Raw genomic sequence first — 17,489 nt, 5'->3', positions numbered from 1 at the left:
AAAAAAAAAGAAAAGAAAAAAAGAAGAAAAAAAAGAAAAAAAAAAGAAAAAAAAAGCAAATCGCCGTATAACCGAATTATCATAGCCGAGGAGATGACAAGGTGTGGTAAACATCGTTTATTCCACGCGAGATCGGTTAACGCTTTAGTCAACCCATTCGAACGGTCCAAACTGCTATTCGTCGTAATCTAATCTAGTAAAGAGATCATATTACATGATTATCGCATTCATAACTTTTGTCCCATTAGATGTTTAAATAAAAGTTTATTCCTTCTAGCTTAGCTTCACAAAAATTCTATAAATCATAGTTCCATCTATCATCCTTGCACTATCCGTTTAACTTTAATCGCGACATTAATAATACAAGTGGTATTGATAAATGCACGCTAGATTACTACTATTAATGCGCGGAGTGCAATATTATACTCTCGAGGATAATTTGAATAATTTCGTGAAAGGACGAGGAGTACCTGGAAGCGCAGGAGGCTTCATACGAAATACGTAATTTCAGAAAGAAAAAAATAAGAAAGCAAAAAAACACAAGCACACATAAGTAATGACTTAATGAGACCTGTTATCATTACATAATCGATCATTGCAACAGAGGTGGAGGTGAGCGCCCACTCTTTATCGCGTCGTTTTCAACGGAAGCGCATCTCGCGCATTCCCATTCATGCAGCCTTTCACGCTCGGGCAGCGAAAGACCATCGGACTCTCGCTTGGCGAAACGCGAGTATCGAGGCGCGTACGTACTTGAGACGGAGCGAGAGAGAAAGTACCGGGATAAGTCGTCCGGCGAGTCACGGAGAGATGCAACGGTTGCGTGACGGCAGCTAAAGGGCGCGGCGGTGAATCCTTACGTCAGACTCAACGAGAGGAGAGGGATTGTGAAATAATTCGCGCGAATATCCGAGCCTACGAAAGGGCTGGATTTGTCCTGGATGCAGTTTTGGATATTTGGATGTCCGTTCTACGTATCTGCGTTTCAGATTAACAAAGCTTCCGCGCTATCTGCAATCATCGCTCTTATTTTTGCGACAATTAGCGCGCCTGCTCATTACACTATTACTATTACTCCAAATGTTTATTATAATCAGTCGTAGGGAAGGTTCGAGCTATCTAAAGGAATGAAATTGTACCACTTTAATGTGCGTACAAGGAGCTTTCAGCCATTATTTCAGCCGTTAAGCTTTCTTACAAGCACGAGTTTGGATATCTCTCTCGAACTTAATACAATTTCTTACGAATAATAACAATAATAATAATGACAATGATAATGATAATAATAATAATAATATCAATAGTAATAGTAATAATAATAATAATAATAATAATAATAATAATAATAATAATAATAATAATAATAATAATAATAATAATAATAATAATAATAATAATAATGGATTATTAGCCAACGCATTGGTTTGATGTTATAAATGTGAAGAGACATTTACAATAATTCCGTTGTTATATACACCGCAAATAATTAATAATTTTTACACGAGATATTTACACGAGTACTTATTAGATCGACTTAGAGTGGCATTTGATTTGACTTCAATAGACATAGTTAATTTTGAACAGCAATCAGTTTCTAAGCCGAATTAGAATAGACTTTTGGGATGGCTGGAAACTTTACTTGAAGTAGTCGATTGGAAATTCAATCGAATTACAGTGACAACTATTATTCCTGTCATCTTTTGTTCTTAAAAAAGGAAAGAAAGAAAAAACTAGGTGCTCATTAATGAAACAGCTGCGGTTGATCAATGGGGAAGTTTCCACGTCTTTCGAAAGAAAAGTAACTATAATTTTCGAGTAATTTAAAGCTGGACTTTGATCGATCTACACGACCGAACGGCGAACGAAGCGTTCACGAATTCGGCAACTGCATAATATATAACAAACTTATTGCGTTGTCAATCTTGCAGATGTCCTTTGTAATATTTGCACAGGGGTAGCTAAAAGGAATAAAAAAAATAAATAAATAAAAAAAAAGAAATGAAAAAAAAACCCAAAACAAAAGAGGAAAGAAAAAGGAAAAAATATAAGCTGCACTGTAACGTCGCGAATAATAAAACAGATAGAATAAAAGCAGGAACTGCACGATATATCCTACCTTTATAGCATACGGTAGTTCCTAATAAAAAGAGCTCGCAAAACAACCGAGCTTTGAAAGACGAGAGAGAGAGAGAGAGAGAGAGAGAGAGAGAGAGAGAGAGAGAGAGAGAGAGACCATAATGATGCTTTCAGTTTCAAAATGAGTAATATCATGGTAGCCCGCAGCAAGTGCTCGTTGGCCATATTTAAATGACAATGACGGCTCTGGTAAGTGCAAAGGGAATCCGCGATATCGACAGCATCCCCGGGGTAGCGAGGGGAGGTGGGCTCGAGCCGTGAAAGGAAAGAGAAAGGTAGAAAGATATACCTGCCGGCTTTCGGGAGGCATCGCTGACGTTTGGCATTGTTGCGTTAATTCAAGGACTCGGCGAGCAAAAATCATCGCGTGGTCCCGATTTACGACCCTTACGTCGCCATGTGTAAGTGAATATACGAGCGAGACGGCGCTAAATAAAGACTGATTTCGCGCTTCCGGTACTCCCATATCAACGTCACCGTATCCCCAACCCAATTCCCTTTCCCCAAGTCTCCTTTCCATCGGACCACGTAACATTAGCTTCCGGTAAGGGCGCTCGGGGTCATGGGGATGAAGGAGGAGTTAGTTGGACGATGAGGAAGAGGGGCGGGAAATTGCATATGAAACTGAATCTACTCTACGAATAGTAGACACTTATTATATTTGCTAAAGTAAGCAGTACTTTGTGCATTAAATAGTTTCGCAATTGACTGTAAGCAAAGGATACATTTGAATATTTCAAAGTAAGATGATTACATTGCCCCCCCCCCCTCCCAACCATGATTAACACTAAGAGTTTCCGTAATAATTAATTGATAAATCCGTAGTATTATTAGATATTACAGTATACACATTTTAATGGCGGTTCGATAAGGTTCGTATAAGGTTAAAGTACATTTGAATATTTAAAAGTAAGATGATTACATTGCCCCCCCCCTCCCAACCATGATTAACACTAAGAGTTTCCGTAATAATTAATTGATAAATCCGTAGTATTATTAGATATTACAGTATACACATTTTAATGGCGGTTCGATAAGGTTCGTATAAGGTTAAAGAGTGTATAAAGGTGAGAAGAGATTCGAATTAAATGCTTCATCACTATAAACTGCATGTTTTTTCATCGTTTTCATACAAATGAAGTTCTAAATATCGAAAGACTCATAAATTAAGAATGGCAAGAATGCCTCAATGAACTATCTATAATCTAAAATTCTTTTAAAAGCAAATAATGTAAATTGTTTCTATTATTCTCATCAATAACTCGGCTCACTAACAAAGTGTATCCAAAAACATATATATGTGTGCGCGCCTCCTATACAGATGTTACGACTAAGATAAGACGCTTTTATTGTTCATGGAGTTGAGCCATGCATCGTCGTTACTCTTTTATTTTATCCTTTTCGTTTGCTTTTATTCTTGGAAAAGGAATGCTCGGGAATGCCTTTTGTAGCCGTACGAAAATCAAAGGATGAAAAACTCCTTACTTATAAGTAAGCTTCAAAATAAATTACAATCGCGATCAAAGAAACTCCTCGAGTTATGTAAGATAATGGAACTCGTGTAGTAAACGTCATCCGCAAAATCGAGCTGCTTTAAGGCATCGCTTTAGCAAAAAGCAAAAAAGCTAAGAGTACAAAAACAAAAAACGAACGTTTAACAGCAAAAATTGATGACACACTTATTTATGCAATTTTTCCTTCCTTATATTATCCTCGGTAAAGATTCTTTGCAAAAGTACGATTATATTATGTCTGATGCGAGTGCTATTCCTCGCGTGATAATCACTCACAATAGTTGTGAGACACAAACAGTTTTCATATTTTCCAAGCGCGATACACAGTAATATTCATTCGCGTTACATTAAAATATTATTTCACTAGGTGAAAATCTATAATTGTCGGTTTAGAGTGAACGAACAACAACAATAACAACAACAAAACATTACATGGAGTTACATTTCGTATTTATCGATGGTTTTTCAAGATTTTTCAAAGCCTACGTTTGGATAATTTTTACTTACGGAGGTTGGAAGCTTAATAAATCGTTCTTATAATTGGCGAATTAGTAAATACAGACTCTTATTACTGTTAGTAGTGCAAAAGAAGAGAAAGAAAATTTTTTTAATTGCACGTTAAGTAAGATTAAAAAGTTGCGAGCGTTGAATAACGAATATCTCCGTATTCGTTAAAGGACAACACATAATGTTATGGTGGTATTATTAAGCATTCCTAACGTATCTCTAAGAAATATAAGAAATCTTATGTCAATGATAAATGCGGCAATATGTCTTTAATAATATGAATCGCATAACGCGGAGCATTAAATGTAAAATGAAAATTCAAATGCACGGAAACGGAGAAGTACAGAATATGTTCATAGCTTCGTTCGGCGTTGGTTCTTTGCTTAGAAAAACGAGGAGACGGACGGCAAAGAAGATGAAGGGGAAGAGAAAGAAGAGGAATGGTAAAGACTCAAGCATTTCAATCCCATTGTAGGTCTGTGCGCGGGCGCGCGCTCGATTTCGTAAGGGACATGTATAAGATGTACGCGCGATCCCCTCCCGTTCAACTCCTCCTCCTCCTCCTCCCTCTTTATGCACGTGAACGTGTGTTTGTACACGATTATGGAGGATTTTTGCACGAGCGAATAACGCGCTGTTATTACATTCTTCATTAGCTAGTCGTAGTTCTCTGCAATTTTATGCGACGCTTCTTCTTCACGTCTACGTCACCATCATCATCCTCGCAAGAAAGTATCGTACTTTTGCATCGCCATTAATAAATTATATGGTAATTCGCATGATAGACATATTGCACAAAGAATAAATATTTTATAAGGTGTAGTGGTTCGATTCTTATCTACGAGGCGGTGGTGAAGTTTTCAAAATAATGGAGCTTACGCTAGTGATGGTAAATTTAATTTTAAAACAGCATAAATTTTCATCTTAAACGTTACATCGATAGCCAAGTACTGTTTTACCATACATTTTTATGATTGATTAATGAGTTTGAAGTAATGTTAGAGACTTTTAACCAAGCAAAAAAGTAATTATAATCACTTTGTTATCTACGTTATTTACGTATGATATATATATATATATATATATATATATATATATATATATATATATGTAGATATATTTGTAAATCTTTACTTTTCCTGGATTCATATCGTAGTTCGTGTCTTAAATTTTTGCTCCCACATTTACCGTAACTCAGCCACGTATCCCTAAACATTTATTTTATAAGACACGTTGCATCATTACTCGATTGCATTCACGCCCCGATAAATCGAGAAGTTAAGTCAACCAGTTTGAAATAAAATTAAAATATAGAGAAAGACAAGAGAAAGAAGAGAGCTATTTTATTTATTTTCTTTCTTTCTTTGTTCAAGAAGCTGTGGCTTAACAAACGTTCAACATTAGCAACATAATCAGTTTTTAATGATAGATATCGTGTAACAATAAACATTCCATAGATTATCCAATTGGCAACGGTAATTACAAATTCCATACCAAACAATAATCATTATCCAAAGAATTTTCAACATCGTCGCTCGCGCATCCTTGCCCTCCTCATCTGGGACACCACCTCATTGTTGATCTTATTGAAATGTTGTTACATCCATTGTTACATCTCGCAGTAGGTCGGTTCGTTGGGCGTCACCCGCGTATGAATATGTTATTTTTTGCTCGCGAGAGCGCCTGCTTTTTACAATAATAATAAGGCACTTGCCATTATAATCGGGCAATCGAGATGAGAAAATTCCTTAGAATTATCGCGAAATTATTGCCTGGGGGATGGAATTAAAGGGTCGATGACTTGGTTGGGGCTTTAACGGAAACCAGGCGCGAATTATATATCAATGTCGGTACAAAGGATTCGTTATTAACGAAATGAATTATTCATTTGGGGCTTGTTGATTGGTCATTCGGTTTTGTTGCACTATCAACGCCAAGACAATTTATCGAAATTCCAGATTTTATTTTTCCATGACAGCAAAGGTGCTTTATTATTTATCATTGACGTAATTTAATCATTATTGTTGTCGTAATTCGAGGTATTCGCACAATTTAACATTTACTTAAATAAATCGATGCTTTTGTTATGGGAAAGGGAATTTATACACACGTGAAAATAGCATAAAAATCAAAATGTTTATTTAGTCGTCGAATATAGCGGATCACCAGAGTACACGTATGCATCGATAATAAATAAATAATCGTTAAACTCTCTTTAAATTGAGAAACAAGTTATTGTTAAATGTCGTCTGCATTCAATATCAAAAGTCAAATTTTTATCCAATTTTATTTTATCTTTTGTTTTATTCACCTTAAGACGTTCCACGGTTCCATTGAATTTTATCATAACGAAATATGCGAATGAATGTCGGATGCTTTCAATTCTCAAGACAACCAACTATCGCCGACCGTTTAATTTACATAATAAATGAATTATCCAAACAAATAAGCAAACTTAGGAGCTGTGACAGCTGTGACTAAACTACGAGCGAGTCATAGTCATGAATATTTGACAAATTTTACAAGCGTCGTAAGATTGGGAAGGAAGAGTTGAGAACGGTCAACATCTTTTCCTTAACAGCTGGCGAAATTTTTGAACAGCGATTTTACTAGATATTGGCATAACGCGAGCCTCGTCTCCTTCATAAAACTCACAAAAATTCCATCGGTTTTTGTTAAAGCCACGTTACGTTTACATTCGCGGTAGATTCGTGTCGGCGGCGATGGGGGTGAGGCCGAGGGAGGACAGAGGGACCAGATTTTCCGATCGATTCCTTCCATCGCGTCTCGCCCCGCCCAAAGCCACGATGTCGAGCGCGCACTTTTACTTTCCAATCCACGCCCCAGCAAGAACGCGCTTGTCTACGTCGGAGATAAAAACAAGAAAAAAAAGTAAACAAAAAGAAAGATACACCCAAAAGGAGGTTTTTCTTCTTCTATTTTTTATTTACAAATACGAATTAAAGACAATGCGAGAGACTTAATGGGCGTTTGTTTTGCTAAGAACAGTTAGTTGGATTAGCTCGGGTGGAATTATCGCGCTTAAGCGCATCGCATACATATATTTGAGATTATATTAACAATATTATAATGGAATTATTAATAGTAAAAAGAAAATATGTGAAAATACACTCCACAACGTTTAGTGACTTATAAAACAAATTTTATTTATGGGGGCGTGCATGGGAGTTATCGAGTGTAAAATCTATAGACGATGTATAAAAATGTACGAATGTTACATCTTAAATTAAAGCATCACAAGTATTTGGAATGAAATAATTTTTAAATAATCGTTATTATTTTCGATATCGTTCAATTAGCGGATATATTAAAAAATCTGAACTGACAGGTTCGTTCTCGCTGTGTTAGAATTACGATCGTTTTAAAGGATAAAACAAGCTCGACGTATATAAAAAAAAAATATAAATATTTTTTTTATTCCAATGAAACGAATAAAAGAGACAAAGTGGAGCGAAGAAAAAAACAAGGAATGGAAATCTAATGCAATTAAAGCAACGAGGATTATAAAAAGTATTGAAAAAACTGATTCAGTAAATGGACATATGTGAAAATGAAAAGGAAAAAAAGAAATGAAAAAAATAAAGAAAGAAAAAAGATAAAAGGAGAAGGAATTGGATAAAAGAAAAATAAATGAGATTGAATAAAGAACGAAGAGAGAAATTGGAAAACAAGGGGAAAGTGAGAGAGAGAGAGAGAGAGAGAGAGAGAGAGAGAGATAGACCCATTGGGTAACAAATGCCCGCGATTGCTGCATTTACAAACGAGGATCAGAGCATAAGAGCGATTCCGCCTCGAAACAGGGAAATTACACAGGAGAAGCGAACGATTTGGCGAATTATATGCTGCTTTTTCCTCGGTGAAGAAGTGATAGTGGAGGTCTAGAAGAGAGGAAGTCGGGGGAAAATAGTTATATCCCGGGTGGATCAGCCAAAGACTTAATTTCCTTCCTTTTTTTTTTTAATTTTACGGTATAAGATGATATTAGGATTCATTTCAAGAGGTACTCGTGACCTACTTTCAATTATTTATCCAATTTTTACTTCGATTTGATAATTGCTCCCATTAGTTTATTTACCCTCTTAGTTCCTTCGGCACTTGTCACTGATAAGCAGAGGCGTAAATTTTCTTACCGCCAATACGTCTTAACGTATCCGGTCTATCTTATATATATATATATATATATATATATATATATTCTATAATAAAATTCTAATTCTAATAAATGGCAGATATTGTTAATGGCAAGGAAATTACGAGGATGGCTTTTATTATTTTTATTTCGATATTGGATCGACATTCGATCCTTAGTGCTTTCGTATTGTTAATATGTGACGAAAATTTAATATATAATAATATAATATAAATTAAAGACACGCTGAGCTAGGATTATCATCACGAGATGCACGAGAGAACGTCAAATTGTTATATTCGTCGAGACAATCGCGACGCGCAAGGAAACAATGGACGTGGGGAATTATTGTTCGAGGAATGGCAATGGGCGAGGAATCGTTCGTACAAATGTCTATTTATCGTCTCCATATAATATCCTTTAATCGCCCGAATTTATCTGATATTCTCCATATGTCGCCCTATTAAAACAAACAAAAATGCCACCCCGGAGCGCACGTGGAAGACCGATTGAAATGAAATTGGCAACAATGGGTGTCCGGAGCGTGGTGGCATACTTTTACTTGGACGGTCGCCTCCCGTTATGCATCGACTCGCGTTCGTCTCTTATCTCTTTCATAAGCACATGTAATTGAGATTCGCGACGCAAGTCTCTCATTCTCGTATTATTGTTTACTTCCGTGCGCGCGAGTTGTGCGCTGCGGTCCCGTAGTTTCGCATATTCGGAAAACATCTACATCGCCGTGATTGATGCAAGGTTTCGTGCTCCTTTGCTTAATTAATACAAGAACGGGGCTTTCTATGCTGACATTATACAGAAACAAATGTAATGTGATTCGATCGGTTGTAGGCGAATCTCGAAATGAAATGCCCAACGTTATTTCGACGGGGTAGTTAGTTTCGGTTGATTGTAACGTGCAATGTTACATTATTGCTTGAGATGCGAAACATCGTAAAGGCACTATGTTTTTGTTATTGCTACTCTGTCTTATAAAGTTTCTTAAAAAAATACGCCCATTTATTCAGTCTGTTTTTTCTTTCCGAGATTGCAGATATCCCCTCGACAGACCTTTACGGTGGAAATATTGGTGCAAATTTTTTGATGCTTCCATTAATAAATTGATGATGCTATTGATGTATATTATACTAATAATGTTGCGCTTATCACTCTATCCATACAACGTCTCGTTTGCGCGATTACACATCAATTTGACCATTGTCAGTTCGTTAGTGCTCGATAATGGGTCGATCTCCTTCCAATCATAATCAGCATTGGTACGTATGATTGTTAATTATACGTGGCACTTGAAATTCGCGAGCAAAAGGTGTTGAGGTTGCCGTTGAGGTCGCAGAGTTAACTTTTTGATGGACCATAAATTTGCGTGGTTTTATGCCACCCGCGTCCGAACTCCCGAGACTACGAACGTGAAAGTGGTGACGGTGCCCCCCCCTCCCTCCCGCCCTCCAGCACTCGTTTGATCTCGCATCAAATCCTTTTATTCAATGTTGTTGTCAGGTAATGAGCGAAGGCCACGATACTTCATCATCGAGTACTTCCTCGTCGTTATAATTTCCGCTCGACGCCACGATATTATTATTTCTTTTTTCGCGACATTGACATTGACTGGCCGAGACTGTGTTTGCAAATTTTCCAAATTTTCGTGAATGCGGTTATTCGAATTAACCCAAAGCGTGACAATTAAAAACGCCCCTTTCGTAAAGTATCATTATGTCTCTTTATTATATACCGACGGTATTACTTTGTCAACCGCATAAGCCGATTAGGCGCTTCTCTTGTCCTGTACGCCAAACGTCAACTGATAACATACTGCCACGCGCCGTCAATTTTCCGACGCTAATATTACGCATAAAAAAGGTGACAGGTGCCCCGAATAAAAACTTTTAATCGGACGGCAAGTGCTCCACCAGTAGTCACGTATAAGCGAACGATCAATGGAAAACTCAGGCTACTCCGAGTTTAGGAGTCATTCGCTTATATATCGCTAAGGGCGCAATTCGGCGCGAAATCCCATAGTCCAACTAGCGAAGCGACAGCTACTCCCATTTGAAGTCAAAGGACGAATGTTCAATTGCATCCGAGGGGATTTGGAGATAATTAAAAGCCGCGAATCGTGCCACATTGTCGGCGTGGGCGGCACAACGGGGGCATAAAGACGGAGAGACGCGATAAGTTTTTTCATCTACAGTCAATGACATACCCGAGTCTTCTTATTCTTACTTCGATCTACTGTATTCGACGTATTAAACAAATCGGCATTTGCAATTTATTATTAATGTCTCGTTACCGTATAATGAAAGAACTGATTTTGTAATTGATAGACATTTTAATAAGATCCGTGTAATGAAATTCATGTCCTTCTATAATTTCCCAATGCTTATAATTATGGCCTTAATAAAAAAAGTACGATAACTATTAAACAATTATTATTCGGAAAATCAATTATGAAGTTATGAAAATGGCAATTGTACAGTAACATTAACCATGTTAATAATCAATTTAATAAAATGAAATTAGTAGAAAATATTTAAATAATAATACATAAAATTTGTAAACTCCGCCATAACAGTTATTGCAATCTAACATTACTCAAACGTTCATAAATATTTAGTTATTAAGTAGATGTGTTGTAAGAAAAGTACATAATTTAACATTATATGTACTCTTTCGAAGTCATCAATTTTTCAAAGTGAATACTTATTTTTTTTATTTTATTTTTTTTTTTTAACAATATGCGCGTCTAACGACTTTATATAAGTACGTCGAAGTCATCTATACGAATGAATTTAAAAATAAATTACAAGCGTTGACGATAAAATTTTATAAGTAATTTAACAAAAAAAAATTATTTTGCTAAAATCACTTTTTCACCTTTTTATTATTTATTTTCAAATAAGCATTTACTTTGATGATTATTATTAAACTAAAATGTTTAATAATTATAATATTAAAGTTATTATACGATATTATATTATTCATAGCGAATAATTCATAAAATCTTAAATAATTAAATGCTTTACGTTACTCTTATATAATAATACCATTGATAGTAAATATTATAAATTTGATGGAAAATACAATTGCATTGACCTTTTATTTAAAATATTTTAATATCCGTAGGGTTATAATAATTTACACATTTGTTGTCTCTACGGTATTTTGATCGTATAATTTATGTATATTTAATATGATACATTAACCACATACTAAATACAAAAAAAAAATAAAAAATGTCTTCCAACAAATATCAACAAGCTTGCCGGAAGAATTTAATGGATTTATCAAGTACATCGCGGCAATTTACGTACATCCGTTTATATAAAATTCATAAGGTAGCTTCGGAACAATAATAATTGCTATTGAGTCACATTTCGGCCTCCGTTGCATCTGGCGAAATGGACGAACCCTGTATCTATTCACGCTTATACTCCATTATATGACGAGTACATATGTATTTTAACTTTTGCTCTTATCCAAATTGAATATGTGCAATTTTCCAGCAATACAAAAAAAGGGAAGAAAAAAAAATCGGCGCGCAATTCTGAACGATGAAATTTGCATATTCCGCGGGAGTGTAAAATGAAACATAACTTTAGTAACATCTCAATTGTCTTTAATTTCAAGTATAATTGTATATATACATATATATGCGTACATATGCATACATACATACACACATACATACATACATATATATATATATATATACACATATATATATATATATATACATATATATATACACACACACACACACACACACACACACATATATATATATATATATATATATACCAGTGCTTGGAGACTCATTAGGTCTAATTATAGCTTCACGGTATATTGCAATTATACTGTTGGTAATTGTTGTCGTTTAGTTCAACAAACTAAGAAAATAATTGTAATTTTGATAAGTCATTGTAATTTCATTGTTGATGAAATTTCAAGTCTTATTTTCTTGAAATTCCCTAGTTTACATAAGAAATAAATATAAACAATATGAAGAAACTTGGTCAAAATTCTTATAATGCCAATTTTCTTTTTTGCCTTTTTATAATTTTTCGTACATTTGTCTATATGTTTACGATTTATGATAGAATATTTATTCATTAATCATTGTAACTTTTATATCATGATTTTCATTTATTTTTCATCTAAAACCAATGTCCCATTCTATTTTATAAATTTTTATATTTCAATCAATATTCAAATGAAATAAAGACTATTTTTAATGAAATAATATATTCTAAAATAAATTAAATAAAGTACGGAACGACCCCTACGGATATTTGTTAAGGGATATTGTTGAAATAATAAAAATTTTGTAAACTTAAACACGAATCGACTAAATATTGTTCGTCTCAAGTTTATAATATTCCAATCAATTGCATATAACTAATTAGATACGCGGTATAATGAATTAGATTTAACGCTAAATAATAGAAAATCGTATTGTTATGAAATTATAATGATAAACGAAATATTACTTTTACACAGCTCGACAGTTTTTGTACGTGAAAAGTCATTGCAAAATAAAAACAGCGAAACAATTCGTATAATTATCAAATACTAAATTCTATCTTGCAGCATTTGAAAATAGATGGAAATGCCATTTATGGTGCGGTCGTCTGCAATAATCGCTGCTGCTTAATCTTTGAATATGTAAAAATTCTTGTAGAAATGATATTTACTAATAATTAACAGACAATAAATGCCAATAATAAATTATTTTATCACTATATTACACTTAGCATATATTATATTTCGCGTATTTCGTACTTTCACCTATCTCGGAGTTTGTTTAGCTTGTTGTTGTTGTTGTTGTTGTTGTTGTTGTTGTTGTTGTTGTTGTCGTTGTTGTGATATTTTCAAGAATTCATTTATGTTTCGTAATTTTAAATATCTTGATCGAATGCATTTGCTGCTTAGATGGACCGAAACAACTATGCCAATAATTCTACTTATTATGCAACCGTATTAATTGTCAATTACATATTGTAGGCGATATATTTAATATTTCACGTGCCTATTTGTAATTGGAATGCAAAGGCATTCTTGAAATAACAATGATTTTATTTGCTTTAGTGTGTAGAGTGTCGTTGACAATAACCCTAGAGGTCTTAAAGGGGGGATTCGGTTAAAGTAAATCACAATGCGCGATGAATTTCAATAACAATTCTCTTTTCTTGTTAAAACAATGAAAACAATACCGAGCTTTAAATAAGAATAAATATTTCTATTCATATGTGCAAAATAGTCTATAAATATGCATGAAATTGCCAAGACAATACTTAATAGATCCCTTGTAATTGTTAATTCTCTAACAGAATCTTTTTTTTATAAAAGTCTTTTACATCTTTCTTCATTCAGACATTTATCGTTGATAAGTTTCATCATTACGATTTCGGCTCACTTCAAATTGCCAACATTTCTGCCTGTCAATTATCAGCATTAAGCGCTTGTGTATTCGCACACCTCGATTTAATTAGTCGCGTAATAATTTTTTACAAACTTCCGCATAGATAATTTAATTTGGAGATTCGGAGACTCCGCGAGTCCATAAAATAACAGAAACGAGAGTCTGGTGGAGCTCTATTCGTACGCATAAACAAGTGAAGAAAGACCGAATCCGGTCCGGCGTGTTTCTGAGCGTAGCTCATCCGGTTTCCCTCCCCCTTGCCATTTGCAATGATTATGTCGTGGTTAGGTAGCAAATGGTGTGTGTGTGTGTGTGTGTGTGTGGGTGAGTGGGTGGATGGGTGGGTGGTTGGGTGAGCGAAACGAACGGGAGGAGTCGGGCAAAGAATAATGAAGAGTAGCTTTCGAAAGTCGAGATGCAAAGATATGTAAAAATATTTCGCAAAATATTAGCACCGAAGAGGGAGGGCGTGTTTTTACGTGCCCTAGGGAAATACCGCTAGGAGCACTAGAACGATAAGGGACAGTGATTAGGTGAGCAGGTCGAATTATTTAAAGGGCTTATGCGAATGGTGAGGCGGGAGGTGGGCCGCGCTCATTTGTATGGAGTTTTGGAGTCTACGCTTTCGGGATGAGTAATATTGAGTGGGTCGGTGAGGCGGCGCTGGGAAATCGCTTCGCATGGCGCGGCATAAATTATTGGATGCGAGTGAGAGATTTAAAGGTAAGTAATGTCGTTTGTTCACTGGAGCGAGATTTACTGGAGAGTGAGTGTGTGCGTGCATCGGGAACCTTGACACTGACCACATACGAGTCTTTTTCTTTTTTTTTTTGTTTTGCTTTGGACAACATGGGAGAAAAATGAATCTTTGCAATTACGTATCAGGTAATCTAATAGTTCGAGGAAAATTGTTTAAATCTATTATAATATTTATAGAGTTGAATCATCGTTCATCGTTTATATATATATTAATAATAATTCGACGTCTATATCTTGCCAAGGGGCGACAATTTATAGATTTTTATAAACTCGTATCTAGAAATGTCTGGCAGATCAGTAGTATATTCATCAATTTGGATTATTTAATGATTCGCGGTGAATAAGTTTTGCTAATGGAAGAATACTCAAGAGGAATAATTGAAAACATCGTGAAAACTATATAAATCATGATTATTAGAAATAAAAAATTATCTTAAAAAGCTTATGAACATTTTGCTACAAAGCTACGAGCGGCAGATTTTACATAAATAAATATATTGATAAAGAATTCTGTGATTGAAATAAATTATTGTCATTAATATGTGTAGAACATCATGAAAATTTAAATAAAAATATTCTCCTCTTGCGATCAAAAACTTTAATAATAAATAATTTTGACATTGAGAAAGAAAAGGGAATGAGTTTTACATAAAAACTGTATGTCTGATAATGTAGAAATTGTTTTTATCATTTCATTATTGTAGATAATATGAATTTGACAAGTAATGTGTTCACTAACGTTAATTAACAATTTTGTCACTGGCAAAATATATTTTGTTAAGTATTAATTAATTAAGTATATACTTACTGGGAATACATTTTTATGAAATAATTTTTAAAATGTTAATTAGTAATGATATCTTTGTTCCAATATTTGAAGTAATAAAGAATTGTGCATAATAGAAACAATTCGAAAAAACGAGACTGGAAAATGTAATCCAAAGTATACGAAGATAAGTAGTAGAGGTGATGCTTGAAATTTTCCAGCCCTTGATGCGTCTCTCGTGGGCACTTTGCATAATAAATGGTGACCGCGAAAGTGTGTTCTTTTTCGTGTGTGTGTGTGCGTGCGTGCGTGCGTGTGTGTGTGTGTGTGTGTGTGTGTGAGAGAGAGAGAGCGAGAGAAGGAAATAAAGAAAAAATTGCGAATCACATTCTCGAGTGGGCCCTGGACTTATACACACGGGAATTTTTCCCCTGCTACGGTTTATGAAACGACGCTTACATGTAGTTGTAAGTATATACATAGAGCTATACACGTACATGATTCATAAATTGTTATGGTTTTTAAGAAAAAAGTCCGTAGAAAGCCGTGATTTTAAAAACAGTACAAATTTCAAACTTTATTTTTAGATGTAATTTTGAGGTATTTGCTCTGTGTGCAAATTAGAACAGATCGAGGTATGTCAAGACTCTCAACCTCCCTGAGTAATAAGTGAAAAATACCAGTGGAGATGTGATTTTATGGCACTTTTCTAGTGTCCGTGTAATAGCGGTAGACGCTACAGCGATGACGAAATTTATACTAAATTTCAATAACTTTACACCGATACGATTTCCTTGACGTCTACTTGGCAAAAAATGTGTTAATACGGTAAATTGATCTTTTACAAAAAGCGTTAAGTTATGTTCATATAAATATTGAATTGAGGAGTCACCAAACGACTTATCATCTCTTATAAAACTCTACCAATATTAAAAGTTTAATCGTATTTTATTTATAAATATAAACAGACGAACAATTGCAAAGCTTCCGATAATCCATTTATGCAGTATCAAATGGCCGTTGAACATATTTATAAACGTCATAACGATAATAAGAACTAATGGGACATTTCGAGCTCAGAGATTACGCGTAGTTACATATTTCTCATTTATACGCAGGAGCTAATATTCTGAAGAAATGTGTTCAAGCGATTTCATTATGATATTACCTAAGAGAAAGAGGAATTTGTATGTTAAAAAACACAATGGTCTCGAAGATTTTATTAAATTGAAATGTATGATATGCGGCATCATTAAACCTTGATTATAAAATTATTCGAAATTCCGTAATGTCCCGCCCGTGCTGAATCCCAACAAAGGCGGATCGATTAGCAAATCAATTCCCAGTTGCCACGCGACAATTCCTCAGAGCCGGAGATGCTCTTAAAAATCCATTAATCCAAAAATGTCCCGAATCCTTTAAAAATACCGATTACCCGTTGGTGGTCTTATACGGGTGGGCGCCTCGGCCGCGGCTCCTTCACCAACACCAAAGTATCGGACAAAAATCTCGGGCAGCATTGTCGGCCGCGAAATCGGCAGTCTCGCTAACGACTTGGAACCCCACAAGAAAATAACGTTTCGGCCGTGACCAAAGAATCCGACGAAGTGTCCAGCGAGGCGAAGCGCAAAGAAAGAAAGCATTAGCACAAACCTTAGCAAACAGCATGTCGTCCGCCGATGACAAAATCGAGATAGCGAAGGGTAGCTGTTAGCGAGCTGATGCAGATGCACTTCTATGCGGCTGCACGACTCTGGAATCTTGTCTCTTCCTGCAGAGGCGAGGCTCTTTATATACACGCTGCGTCTCGGAGCCCCGGCGGAGGCTCGCGAGCAGTGAAAGGGGTCATCCCTGCCCTCCTCGCCTGTCTAATCCGCGGCGGTCGCGGCTGGCGCATCTTCCTCGGCCCCGCCGTAGAGAGGCTCGAGAGCATCACCTCGCCTTCTCATCTCGCTCAGCCTCGCCTCCTCCTCCTCCTCCTCCTCCACCACCTCCACCTCCTCCACCTCCTCCACCTCCTCTATCACCGTGTCCTTCTCGTCCTCCTCGTTCTCGGGCGCACTCGCCCGCCTTTAACATCCTGATCCGGATGCGGTGGCGGAGGAGCCGTTGCCCCTTCGCACTGGCCCCCGGAGGTTTGCGCAATTTTTTGAAACGGCCGCTGCTTGTGTCGGAGTCGCGGGGGATCGCGACCTCGGCGAGGAGCCGCCTTTTGAAATAGCT

The 17,489-nt window shown here is 35.9% G+C and overlaps 1 protein-coding gene across 1 annotated transcript in view; it reads right to left on the bottom strand.

Annotated features, from left to right (window-relative positions):
* CPR14 (cuticular protein 14) overlaps positions 1-17,039 on the bottom strand; it is a 26,973-nt gene extending 9,934 nt beyond the window's left edge. Inside the window, exon 1 of the mRNA XM_011503211.1 lies at positions 16,920-17,039. Within this exon, the coding sequence (XP_011501513.1) occupies positions 16,920-16,934 (15 nt within the window). The 5' untranslated portion in view covers positions 16,935-17,039. The remainder of the gene's footprint in view (positions 1-16,919) is intronic.
* Between the last annotated feature and the right edge of the window lie 450 nt (positions 17,040-17,489).

Source organism: Ceratosolen solmsi, unplaced genomic scaffold (assembly GCF_000503995.2).
Source record: "Ceratosolen solmsi marchali unplaced genomic scaffold, CerSol_1.0 scaffold45, whole genome shotgun sequence".
NCBI classification, from domain to species: domain Eukaryota; kingdom Metazoa; phylum Arthropoda; class Insecta; order Hymenoptera; family Agaonidae; genus Ceratosolen; species Ceratosolen solmsi.
Note: the sequence above shows the minus strand (reverse complement) of the source record. Positions and strands in the feature narration are given on the sequence as shown.